This window comes from Panthera uncia, chromosome A2, assembly GCF_023721935.1.
Source record: "Panthera uncia isolate 11264 chromosome A2, Puncia_PCG_1.0, whole genome shotgun sequence".
In the NCBI taxonomy this organism is placed as follows: domain Eukaryota; kingdom Metazoa; phylum Chordata; class Mammalia; order Carnivora; family Felidae; genus Panthera; species Panthera uncia.
This window is the reverse complement of record NC_064816.1, coordinates 121,692,455-121,706,490: the sequence shown is the minus strand read 5'-3', so window position 1 is coordinate 121,706,490 and position 14,036 is coordinate 121,692,455. Positions and strand designations below refer to the sequence as shown.

At 39.4% G+C, this 14,036-nt stretch overlaps 1 protein-coding gene across 2 annotated transcripts in view; it reads left to right on the top strand.

The window, feature by feature from the left end:
- The window catches only part of MATCAP2 (microtubule associated tyrosine carboxypeptidase 2), a 74,848-nt gene that overhangs the window by 26,298 nt on the left and 34,514 nt on the right, over positions 1-14,036 (top strand). For both annotated transcript variants that reach the window (XM_049641700.1, XM_049641701.1), the window contains one exon: positions 1,213-1,907. In XM_049641700.1, the coding sequence (XP_049497657.1) occupies positions 1,213-1,907 (695 nt within the window). The remainder of the gene's footprint in view (positions 1-1,212; positions 1,908-14,036) is intronic.

Sequence of the window (14,036 nt, the reverse complement as noted above, 5' to 3'; positions counted from 1 at the left end):
AGAGGCATAAGGGTCCATGAGACTTGGAAAAGAGAATTGAGAGAATCATATGTCATTTGAAAGACTTAAGGTTTAGAAGCATACTTGGCCAGAGGTCATATTTGTAGATAGGACTTGGGCTGGAATCTAGTTCTAATAAGTAGGATTTAAGACAAATTCAGACACTTCGTCAATTTAGAATTGAATCTGAAAGTTCTTAAGGGTCTAGCCGAAATCTCATGTTTCTCTTCACATTACTTTCTTCCTTCTCTGAACTCTGTATTTTCTGCTTTTTGCTTTTAAACTTATACTGTCTTGTATTACTATTCAAATCTTCATAGGCTTGCCTTGCCTTCAGAGCCAGATTGGAAGCTGGTTGAAGGCAGAGGCAGTAGATTCATAAAGATGTTTCTCATAACGTATGTTTCTCATAGTACCTAGTTAGTAGTATTCCATGTATTTGTGGAATGAAACAATGCAGGTCAACACAGTTTTAAAGCAGAGCATGAGCGTCAGTATATCGGGTGGTTCGTACCTCTTTAAAGCACTGTGAAATCTAAAGGCAAAACTGACCTCTCCTTAATTTACCATTTGATATTCTTATGTCTAGGTAATAACAGTTACAGTTTTTTTTCAGATTTGGCAAGGAAAAAAACCTTAATTTTCTTTTAACCTGTAGCCTAGAATTAAGAAAATCAAACAATTGAGTGACATTATGAAAACATGCTTTAACATACACATATCATTTATTTAATTTTAAAAATTGTTTCTGAGATAAATAAGGCAGTGTTGTCCTTCTTTTCCTGATAGCTATCTTTATTTACAAAATCTAATTTCAAGATTGTATTGGCTTTTAAATGCCTTGGGTCTTGCTTTGATATTGTTATTTACTATTGAAAATTATGTCCTTACTGTGAAATTATAGTTATTGGTAGAGTTGAATATTCAGATTACTTATGTGTATTATCTCACATTGATATTAAACTTTGATCATCTTAATGGCTTCAAGCTGAGAATTTTTAAAATTTAGCATATATATGCTTATATAGAAGTGACAATGTCTAGCATGACCAAACCTTGGTAATATATTTAATATTTAAAATGTCTTTTCTAAAGATCGTTGCAAAATTATAAGGTTTGCAGAACCTTCAGAGTACTTTTTGTATAATAAGCAATTTGCTTCATCTGGTATCTTTGTTATTTCTTTTGTTTTGATTTTGTTTATTAACACAGAAAAGCTTCACTGGCCTGAGCAAGAACTTGCTAAGAAGTCTGTTCTAAATGCAGAAGAGTCATTGATCACTGACAGCAAAAGAAGCATTTCACATTTATCTACTGGGATACTAAAGGACATTTTCACAACTGGAACCAGTAGTTACAATGTTCTGCTACAGAGCAAAGAGGAGAAAAAGCATCATTCACAAAAACAGCCTTCCTCCACCTACTCCAAAAGATGTAGAAAGCCCAGCAAATCTCCTAGTTCTTCTCGTAGTAAAGATCTTCGCAAGATGAAAGCCCCAGTGCCTGTGATGAGCAGTGGTACTTGGTACTGCCTAGAAAGGCAGCCTGGTGTCTTTGTCACTAGTTCAGTGTCGAGTCCTATAAAGTTTACACATGATATCTCTGTTACAGGGAGCAGCATAGTACTGCCGCCTAAACCCAAAAACAGGGTAAAGCGACGCCATTTCTCCACTCTGCCAAAGCCAAAGCCACAGCCTCAGCTGTCTAGAAGTTTTGAAAAGGGAGATGACTTTTCTGGGAAGAAATTTTGTATACTGACTGCTATAAAGCCCACCAACTTGGAGAAAGAAAAACTGAGATTTTTCAAGTCTGACTATACCTACAATCCTCAGTTTGAATATGCAAATCCATCTCTGCCAAGTGTGTTGGCCAAACACAGCAATGCATCTGACCGATTTCTTAAACAGGTAAAACGCTACTTCAGTAGTGGTATTTCATTTTTACGTAACTAAAGCAATTATTTATAGTCTTATAAAAAGAAAAAAAAAAAAAAGGCTTTAAAAAACATTCCAGTTATTTATATGTTATAGTTAACTCCCATTCAGTACATGTAAATATGTGATAGGAAATCTCCAGGTGAGTGCCATAGCCTATATGTAAACTACTATGCACTAGTCAGAATCTATGAAGAATCTGTTAGATAGACTTTGTGGCAGGAAGCAGCTATATTTGGAAGAAGCTTAAGAGTCTGGTTCTAGGCTTTCATTTGGGAGTTACAGACATGTAGGCCATTAGCCAACCCAGAGACCAGTGTTATGCAGCTCACACTGTGTTTGCATTTTCCATTTGATTTTGAGGGCCTTAGGTAGATCATACAGTCTTTGGTTCCCCTATGCTATTACACTCCCATCTTTTTTAGGCTCCATAGGCATTTTGGAGAGCTAGACTTGATACTTGCCCATGAACTTCTTAATGCTTTGTTGTCATTGTTAATCATTGTCAAATAAATCAGCACTCATTTAAAGAAGAAAATAGTGGAGTTTTAACAATTATTTTCAAGGTTAGAAGATCATGATGTGAAGGGTATGAGCAACACTTTCGATATTGCTCCATTTAGACACGTGGCACATAGTTTTGTGTATTATGAGGCTTAAAAAACTTTGAAATCCTTAAATTTTTGAGGAGAAATTGGCTGATGTTTATCTGAAAGGCATAGTGTTGAGATGATAAAGGCAGACTACCTTTGGTTAAATTAACTTTCTGCACGCTTTTATAATACATGAGGTTCAACTTGGCTTTGTGAGTGATTGAAAATCTGTTTGTAGGCTTGGTGAAACTGCGTGGTTCCATTTGCCTGTGGTGTGTGCCCTATTTTAGCATTTTTGCTATAATACAGTTCCTTGGACTTGTGGCCAGCAGATTTTTGTTGTAATAAATGACAGAATCTGACAAGCCTTTTGAAGCCATTATGTAAAGCTTATTTTAGGATTATAATAATTTTAGTTTTGCTATTTATTTTCCTTTATTAGAAGAAACCTTTTCAACTGCTTCTCGAGATTTTTAATGGGCACTTTTTATTTAGAAGTGCTGAGATTGTACTAAATACTAACAAGGGCAACTATTGTCTTTATTCCTGTTTTGGCAGTCATTTTGTGATTTTTATTTCGGACATTGCAATCGACTGAATAAGGATTTCACTCATTTAAAATTTATGATAATTATGAAAATGCTATTTGCTTTTTTCCCCATTAGTGCTGAAAGAGATGGCTAAGATTTACCTACCAATATTCTTTAATTTGGTGTCCTACCCTAAACCCTACCAATTGGGGAAGAGATTTCCCACCATTGGATCAAAATGAGTGTTCTCTCATTTCCCTGGAAGACAGGAAGATCAGCTGCTCCACAGATTGAGAACTGACACTGCTTGGCCTGTGGCTTTACAGTCTTTATTTTAACCCAATTCCGGCTTGAGGAGATAAACCTATACTTGGGTTGCTCGAGTAAATAGCACCAGCAATCCTACTGGCTGTACTTCAAAGGCCACCCTTTGGGAGAATGCTGTCAACAAATGCCTAGTGTACTGTTTAAACCACTTTAATTGAATAAAAGGGATTCATTAGAACAAGGCCTCCATAAAATTTGCTTAAATTTCTATTTAGTATCTGAGTGGATTATGACATGATGTCATACATCCTTCCCCGCCCCCAGCTGTGAAGCAAAAACACAGCTTCAGAGCTAGTCTTGGGATTCAGAAACATGCTACACAAGGGGACCAGGATAGCCGAGTCACCTGATGGTCTCTGGCCTCCACCCTCAAGGCCTTGTCGACCCCTAGCAGATAGTCAGGATCTGAATCCTTCAATGGAAGGCAGTCTGCACTGTTGTTGGAGTGACCATGGTCCTCTCCAGTGCACACATTGGCAGAACAGTGCTAAACTTTCCATGCACAAGATAAGTCTATCAGAATGGAACCAAAGCAGTGCTCAAGCTCTGGTCATTCTCAGTTGATTGTCCCATCAATGTCCAGGAGTTCCAGGATGCCGGTTTTTGTGATCTAAGCATTAGGTCCCCCAGGAGACAGGTCCGTGAGGTGGTTCATGGGGTCTAGCATGGGCTATTGGACTTGAATATAATTCCAGGTGGAGCCTGCTGAACCCTGCTCACCCTCTTGCTGACAGCCATGGTGGCCCTCAGCTTCCCAACCCTTGAGTATTTTTAAACTTGACAGAAACTGAGAATATCTGTTTTGTGTGGCTCTGGACCTTTGCAGGAAGGAGTGCAGTGCTTCCTGGGAGTTGAAGAAGGGATCTGGGGTGAGAGAATGCTGAAAGCTGTTAAGGGTCAGGTGCATCCTCACCGGTGGCTTAGAAGTGGCTCTTCAGTGGCGCCCTCATACAGCAAAACTGGCAGCCAGTGCACTTTTTGTCCTACTTCCTGGGGGCTGACTGCCCCTGGGAAACCTAGATACCAAATCCATTTGGCTTTGCACTGTGCACTTTGTTGAGTAAGATTGGAAGTGAGAGATGAGAAGAGTCTTCAGGGTAGTAATAAGAGTCCTTGAACTATTTTCAGTATTTCCAGCAAGTCAAATGGAAATTATATATTTACATGATAAAGCCAATGGACAACTTAAGTGACTTGTTTTCTACCTCTGTCTGGAATCCTATCTCAGTGTAGATCCAGGCTAGCTCATGCTAACTAGAGGTTCTGATTAGTAGAGTGATATTTAATAACATTGGGAAAATAAGTCAACTTTTGTTTGGCTAGATAAGATAACAGTTGAATTATTTTCGTATGCATTAATAAAACTGGAGCAGTGGGGATAATTAGTGGTTGGCAAATGGGTTGCTTTTGTATGAGAGAAAGAAGGCTTTGGGGTATCAGGTAAAGACCTTGGGACGAGGCTCCTCTGGCTATCAGGGAAGAAAAATTAAAGGTAGGTGTGCAAAAGCAGTTGATAGCAGGCCTGATACCACTGACTTAGAAAGGTCTGCTTGCAAGGTTGGCCTTAGTCTGAGAACTTGACTGGTAAACAGTTGACTGAAATAAAACTTTCCTTAAATGGTAAGAGTAGTCTGCTGTGCCTGAGTTGTGCAAACAGTGTTTATATTGGACACCTCTTTTCCTTTTGAGAGTCTGGAACTTTAGAACATGGTAGGCATAGGGGTGCTTCTGTACTAGTTCCCAATAAAAACCTTGGGTGCTGATCTGTAACAAGTTTCCTTGGTAGACCACTCTTTACCTGTTCTTAGAACTCAGTTGCTGGAGAAGTTACTTGTATCCTTTGTGACTTCATTTGGAGAGGACTCTTAGAAGCTTGCTTCTGGTTTCCTTCAGACTTTCCTAGATGTAAGAAATGGGGACTGGTGGGCCTAAGTTGATCTCTTAAAGGCATTTATTTACAGTCATATTTTAGAAAAGAAGAAGAAAAAACTCTGTATGCAAATAAAACATCTGTTTGGGCTGCTGTATTTGCTGTCAGTTTGAGATTCCTGGTCAGTTGTAAGGCCTGCTTTCTGATATCTTTGTAAAGGTCCATTGTGTTACATTACTATTCACACATTGAGCCTGGGCCCTATATTCATATAATATTTACCATAAGCATGGGGTTCTTTGGCATTGTAATACTTTCTAATACTTTTTAGTTGTATGATATTTGTACAGAAGGCCAAGTAAATTAAGTGTATGCTAAGTTAGAAATTTTGCCTTGAGGGTAGCAGGGGAAGAGCGAACAAAAACATTTGTTCTCCATATACTTGTATTATTATGAAATTGTTGACATTGCCCTTTTATTTAAGGACCCTTGCTCCATTAAAATTGCTTTGAAATTTAAGGACAAAGTCACATGAACCATCAATGTGTGACAGATTATAACTAGCATTGATATTAATACTACTTACTTAATATTTGCTTGTTACTCTGATTGCTTAGTACTTTATAACTTATCATTTTTAGTTCCTCACATGAGGTGCAATACTTGCAGTTTTACCAGTTGAAAAAATTGACGTAGAGAAGTGTAGTAACTTTCCTGAGGTCACATATAGTAAGGTGCAGAACCAGGAGTCTGTTTCAAGTGCTGCTGACTTCCACACAATGGCATGTTGGAAAACCAGCTCTCAGTGTCCATGATGTAAATATGAATACTTCCACCATGATCAGTTTCAAGCAGTGTAACATGAACTGCTTGCAAATTAATAAAAATTCAGTCCTCACAAGCCAGAATGATGGGGCTCCAGCACACCACTGTTTCACAGCATGGTTTTAGCCTGGCTGTCCCTTTGCCACCCCCAGCACCCAAAGGGCACCAGATGGAAAGATCCTCTCACTTTGCTGGCAAGGATCCATGCCTCTGGCAGAAGCTAATTATGAGGACATTGAAGATATTTTTTCCTCTTTATGATATATACTTATGTAATAGTGATTTTGCTGGTTTTTTTAGAACTGTGAGACAAAAGTATCTCCCAGTAAGGGCACCCATCGTCCTCTTTTAGTTATGACTTCAGTCTCAACTCAATACAGTGTTAATGAATGCCTTAGGAAGACTGGGAAGGGCTCCCCAGACAGGCTATCCATCCACAACATTATAGGTGTAGATTTCTCTCTTCCTGCCCTTGTGGCTCTGCCAGGGAACAAAGCAGCAACATCCCTTCCAGTAAGGCTCTGTACTATTTCTCTTTTACTATTGTCCTAACTGTTGCATTTCATCTGTTCCCTTTCTGCTTCAGGTGGAGTATACATAATCCAGAATTGATAAGTGTTAAAATAAAATTACTTAAGTGTCTTCAAATGAAAAAAATAATGGAAAATAGTGTAAGGGGTGCCTGGTGGCTCAGTCAGTTAAGCATCTGATTCTTGATTTCGGCTCAGGTCGTGGTCTCACAGTTTGTGAGACCGAGCCTTGCATGGGGCTCTGCACTGATAGCACAGAGCCTGCTTGGGATTCTCTCTCTCCCTCTCTCTTTCTGCCCCTCCCCTGCTCTCTTGCTCTCTCTCAAGATAAATACATAAAAGACATTAATTTAATCCATAAATTAAAAAATTAAAAAATAGTTTTCAAAAATTCCTTCTACAATTGAAATACTGTATCCAGTGTTTTGCTATTCCTAAGACTTTATATATTTCAAAATAACTATTTGTAAGGATAGTTATTGGTTACCCATATTAATGGAAGGAAGCATTTATATGAATTAGTTAAAATAGGAAGATATTCCCTGCTCTCTCTCTGTGGAATAGTTCTCATGAAGGCAGCCACCACCTTTGCTTTCCTGCTGAGGACAGTGCTACACCAGCCATGAGTAATTCACTAGGGTCTGTAGTAAGTAGTAAACGCAGTAATAGAAAAAAGCCACAAACAGTGGCATGAAGTAGAGATAGAAGCAATGCTTAAAATCAAACATCTAAGTAAAAATAAAGCACTGAATTGATTTATAAAGAAAGAAAGAAAGCTTTTGAACCTCTGATTTGGTTATAGACATCTTGCATCATAACCTCTGGGGGAAAAGATGAACTTGGGAAAGATAGGGAAGTAAGTATTAAGGAATGTTAGTCTGGATAAAGAACAGACGTTAAAGGCTTGCAATTACTGGAAGAAATGTGCAGGTAAGTTTGCAAAATATTGAGATGTCAAAAACATACAATAAAACATCTTTATGTTTCTATTGTAGTATGCCAAAGTACTCCGTAGATGTGTACTTGTTAATCTTTATGATACCTTAAGATATAACCCTTTCAACCAATAGCAGAATGGATTTTAGCTGTTTGTAAGAATTACTATGTTAAATAAAAGGTTTGTCAAACATTTAAATGCAACTAAGAAATTGGAGAATTGCCTTCTTTTAAAAATATTCCTTGATTTGGGGGACGTGTGGGTGGCTCAGTTGGTTAAGCATCTGACTCCGGCTCAGGTCATGATCTTGCCCCACATCAGGCTCTGTGCTGACAGCTGAGAGCCTGGAGCCTGCTTCAGATTCTGTCTCTCCATCTGTCTCTCTATCTCTCTCTCTTTCTCAGAAATAAACCTTAATATGTGTATATTTTTTTCTTTGATTTGGGATTGATTTGTAGGAATCTTGCTTTGTAGGAGAGAAATTGGCTCAGTCTCTGAAGTTTTCCTTGCACATTATGGTGTAGAATGAAAATGATTATTTAGAACTCTTTCTAGGACCTCACAGATCTCTCTCAATTTGAGACCTAAAAATATTGTGGCTAATTAAGTCAAGATTCTGTTTTGTGTCATATTATATATCCAGTTGTGTCATTTATTTTATAAAAACTTCTGGTTCTTCTTTCACATTGCGTATTAATCACAGAAAAGCTCAGTTTCCACAAGTTGTGTTAACTGAAAATTCTTTTACTTCAGATAACAGTGCTCTAATGCAACATAATTGGCAAATAATTAGGTTTGCTAAAACTAATTTTCTTTTTTTTTTTTTAATTTTTTTAACGTTTTTATTTATTTTTGAGACAGAGAGAGACAGAGCATGAATGGGGGAGGGGCAGAGAGAGAGGGAGACACAGAATCGGAAGCAGGCTCCAGGCTCTGAGCCATCAGCCCAGAGCCTGATGCGGGGCTCGAACTCACAGACTGTGAGATCGTGACCTGAGCCGAAGTCGGACGCTTAACCGACTGAGCCACCCAGGCGCCCCAAAACTAATTTTCTAAATAAGTGAAATTTGTTTCTCCAAGTACAAAAACCTAAAAGTTAGCCATTTCAATACAGTTCTTTCTATAATGTATATTCAGTATGACAGCTCAGGAGAATGCTTTTCAAACTTTACTAAGAAGATAACCTAATAGAGATGTAAAGAGAATAATCAAGGAAATCAGGAGCAAATCTGTTTTATCTTAAATTCATGTGAATTTTACATTGTACTTTGTAATGTATCTTTATTCTGACATAGAAACATGTAAATTGCTTATCTCCAAGTAAATGTTAACTGCTAATTCAATTAAGCAAAGGCTGTCCAGACCAAGGAAAACTTGTTCCTGGGCCACATTTATCCCTTGGGTTGCCAGTTCACCACCTCCATTTTACCAGATCTATTAAATATAATAAGCTCTGTTGTACTGGGACCAATGGTTGGCATAACATAAAGACTTTTAAACAATATATATATTTTTTTTAATTAATTTTTTTTAACATTTATTTATTTTTGAGACAGAGAGAGACAGAGCATGAACGAGGGAGGGGCAGAGAGAGAGGGAGACACAGAATCGGAAGCAGGCTCCAGGCTCTGAGCCATCAGCCCAGAGCCCGATGCGGGGCTCGAACCCACGGACCGTGAGATCGTGACCTGAGCTGAAGTTGGACGCTCAACCAACTGAGCCACCCAGGCGCCCCAAGACTTTTAATTTTAAGTGTGGTTCTCAGAAAACAGGGTCTTGTGTAAATGGAATAGGTAATTCATTATATTAAAACACATGCTTTTGAATAATACATAAAATCATGTCATGTTCTAAAAGCAAGATGTGTTTATTTTCCATTTTTGTAGGAAGCAACTTAATTGGAAATCAGCTTCACTGATAGCAGGATGTCTTGATGCAACATTTCCTTGCGGCTAAGGTTTCCTTAGGCCTTATAAAAGGTTCCTTGAGGCTAAGGTTTAATTGTACTAATGTTGTAGTACTTTATCTTGGTAGACCTCAAGTCATTCAAATAAAAAGGGGAAGAAAAAGCAAGCCACCTTTAAATCTTACCTCTCCTTAGGTGACACAGTTTTGTGTTTAGCAAATCACAAACCTTTCACAGATACCTAAAATTGTGAGGTTTTCTTTTTTTAAAAGATTAAGAGTTTAGTATGTTCTGTATTAGATTGGAGAAATGGAGTCATTTGTTAACCTAATAGCAAGGAAGATTTTTTATATTCAGAGATGGAAATACATCATCAGATTGTATGTCTTTGGAAGAAGCTGTGACCTTGATGACTCACTGAAACAGCATTTTGTTGATTTGCCTTTGAAATTTTGCCTAACATGCATTCTTAGGTTCTTAACAGGATCTTTGCTACAGAACAGCTTGAATATCTGCTTTTTCCTGATAGGTGGTAAAAGAAGAGTCTTCATTACTAAGCTGTTTATAAATCTCTTATCCTGGTAGCAGTTGCCCTCTGATAGTCCCAGTCACCACTGGATACATCCAGACTACCCCCGGCCGTGACGACGCAAACATGCAGTGGGGGTGGGGGGCGGGGCGGGAAGAAGGCTGCAGGTGACATCTTTTTTAGTCCAACTGTGTTCTTTCATTTGTTCCCTTCATTGATGTTAGACTCAGTGTCTCAGATCACTCGATCTATTACATTCTGCATGTGTAGAATATATGTTTTTAATACTTTTCTTATAATCTGGTCATAGTCTACAATTTCTATTTTATGGAAAACTGAATTACGTATTGGCAAAAGTATTTGCTTCAGTCTCCCCTGCTCTCCACACTGCATCAGTGTCTTTCTAAGATACAAGTCTGATGTCATTTGCCTTCCTGAAACACTTCAGGTCTCCTCATAATTCGAGATTAGGTCCGAAATCTGTAGCATGGCCTGTAGGTCTTTCATCTTTCATGATCTGGCTCGTGCTTACATTTCCAAGTCAACTCTGTAATCCCACAGTATCTTGTGGAAATTATCTAGCATAGCGTTTATCATGCTGCTATCCTCTTGTTTTTTTTTTTTTTCTTTTGTCTTCACCACTAGACTGAATCCTTTGATAAAAAGAGTATTTTATTTATCAGCTATACCTGCAGGCTCAGCAGGACCTAGGGGAGACAGAGCAGCTATGTTCGCTGCCAGCCTGGACCTCCAGCTCCCACCTCCAGAAGGTTCTGTCCCCTCTTTCTTGAACAGTGGCCCAACTCCATCAGTGAGGAGTAGGGGCAGCTGCCTCCATCCAGGGTCCTACTCAACCCCGCCCCCAGACCCTGGACACCATGCTTGATCTGGAAGGGGAGCATGTGGGGCTTGGTAGGGAGCAGAGTCTCAGGGTTGATAGCTGGAGACCTCCTGAAGGCCTCTAGGAGTCTCTGTGCCAGAGGGCTTCTTCCAATCCCAGTAAGACTCTGAAGGGATTTGCCACATGGGAGTCAGATCTTGGTGTGAGGAGGGGTCCAGGTCAGGTCTGTGGAGCAGGAGGGGCGGACAGGCCTCCCCACTGCCCCCAGCCTGCTGTCAAAGGCTCCAAACCCAAAGACAGTCCTGACAACCCCTCCACAATTCACAGACTCCTGCCTAGGTCTGAAGGAGGTCCTGTGCTCCCCACCCAACTGGCAAACCTCTTCTTAATCTTCCCCTTCCTCCAAAAAGAGGAGACCCACAGACCCTGGGAGTGAGGAAGGCAGCATATGGGAGGGAAATGGTGAGATTGGGGACCCAGGCGGCTGCAGGAAGGCGGGACAGAGCACCTGCCAGGTCTGGGACCCCTTGTCTAGCCCTGCCGGGTGGGACGTTAAGGGGCAGGCCTTGCCAGCTGTTGGGTGTCTGAAATCTGGGTCTGAAGGCTGTGTGAGTATGCTGTGCACCATGCCAGCTGCTGGGTGACTCTCAGGCTCCCCACCAAAGGTCTACGGGCCCGTGGCCCTGCATCCCCTCCCCAACCTCTCCCAGCTCAGCTGGGATGGAGCGCCACCTGCTGTGCTCACAAGGGGCTGGGGTGGGGGGCTCATCTGAAGTTGCCTTGGCCAAGCTTTGGGGGTCTGTTGGGCGATGCCTGGGGTTCGGGCGCACACTCCCTGGGTGCACCAGCCAGGGACCCAGAATCTAGCTCAGTTCCTGGCATTAAATAAATGAGACTTCTGATGCCTCTCCAGCCCAGAAACTCTATTTCACTTAATTTTGTATATGCTTCTGACACTATTCTTTCCTTTGTCCAGAATGCCCTCTATTTCCTCTAGTGGCCCACTTTTATTTACCTTTCTCCATCATCTCAATATTTATACCTCTATCAGAGTATTACTAAATTTTGTTGGTTTATGTGTCATCTTTTCCAGTCTAATGGTTAAATGGGGGCTTAGATTATAAAATATAAAAATAACAAAAGTATCAGTGATTAGGGGTGTCTGGCTGGTTCAGTCAGTAGAGTGTATAATTCTTGATCTCAGGGTTGTGAGTTCAAGCCTTACACTGGGTGTAGAGATTACTTAAAACCTTAAAAAAATGTATCAGTGATTAGCACAAATAAGATGAATGAATGAATGAATGGCCCTTACTTTCTAGATGGTAATGTAGAAATTTAGTGATGTACTTTACAAACAATGGATCCATATTTGTGGCCCAAGGGTCAGGTTTAACCTGAATGTATGTTTTTTAAGGGGTCAACATAGTGGGTTTTTTTTTTTTAATTGGAATGTAAGGATGAATCTATTGTTTCTCCCAGATATTACACTCAGTGGCTTTACAGAGTAGTGACTGCTCGTAGCTAAAGGTATCTGAGTATGACTACTGCTCTGGTGTCCCATCAGTTTGTGGCTGCAGTACCTTAAATGGAGACCTAATGATCTGATTGAGTAATCCATATCTTACTTAATTTGCTGCCAAGAAGTAGTAGTCACCATTGGAAAATTCATTTAGTATTTGGGATTTTGCTTTTCATTCTGAGAATCTCAAAGTACCAGAGGGAGTGTATGGGTGTGTACACAACTCATGCTTATCTGAAATAAGTATTTTCAAAGTGATTTGAGGAATACTGCATGAGAAAAGAGGGTCACATAAGTTGGAAGACACAAAATGTTATATTCATCCCTGAGATTGACCATGTACAGCATCAAAATGAAGGCTTGGAAGAGTCTTGTTTAATTTTGTTTAATACAATATTTTCCAATCACATTTGGCCATAAAACTCTTAAAAATGATACCTTGTTAACCACTTTTCTACAGGAAACAGTTTGGAAAACACTGGCTTAAAGACAAGGTCTATATGATCTCCTAGGGGTTATTCAGTATTTGGATAGGTGGTGGGGGAAGAGTTCTAGGTGTTAGAATTTACTAAAAAGGAAAGTAATGAAGGGAGGGTTGGGACTGGATGGATGTCAAATCAGTTACTTTAAATTGTAAAATTAAAACCCAGCTATCTTCTGTTAAACCTGTATACAGTCATGTGGGAAATAGATTGCAAAACACATTCTTTCCTTTTCTCCTTTCTTGGTGTTGTCTCTAATTTCATCCTCACAACAACTCTTTGAGGTAAATGGCAAAAATTTTCATCTCCATTTTGCCTGTGAAGAAACTAAACCTGTGAAAAGTAAAACGACATACTCAAGATGACACATTTAGTAAGGCATTAATGTAAAACTAGATCTACTCATTTCTAGTCTTTCACAATATCACCCCGACTCGTATCATAATAGTGTCCCTATTGTACACAGTTTTTCACTGAGTGAAAAGAGAGAAGGGAGATAGTTTTTCTACATAGGACTGTTGAAGTGGTTCATGATTGATGGTCAGAGTTTCAAACTACTAAACAGTAAACAGAATTAGCAGGTATACCAAAAGCAGATCATTCACCAGAATGTTAAGATTTTTCAGAAAGTTTTTAAAATGATCTAAGATAATTCCAAGTGTTTTGTTTTGTTTTCCTTTTAAAGTAGGCTCCATGCTGGGTGTGGAGCCCAACACTGAGCTTAAATTTACAATCCTGAGATCAAGACCTAAGCTGAGATCCAGTCAGATGTTTAACCAACTGAGCCCCCCAGCACTGCATACAATGCTAAAAGTTTTATATAGAGATTTTTTATTTTCTGGATTAGTGGTTTAAATGTTACATTGTGCTATTGGACTATTCTTTATATATATATATATATATAAATATATATGTATATGTATATATATATATATATGAAACTTATTGGCAAATTGGTTTCCATACAACACCCAGTGCTCATCCCAAAAGGTGCCCTCCTCAATACCCATCACCCACCCTCCCCTCCCTCCCACCCCCCATCAACCCTCAGTTTGTTCTCAGTTTTTAACAGTCTCTTATGCTTTGGCTCTCTCCCACTCTAACCTCTTTTTTTTTTTTTTCTTCCCCTCCCCCATGGGTTTCTGTTAAGTTTCTCAGGATCCACATAAGAGTGAAACCATATGGTATCTGTCTTTCTCTGTATGGCTTATTT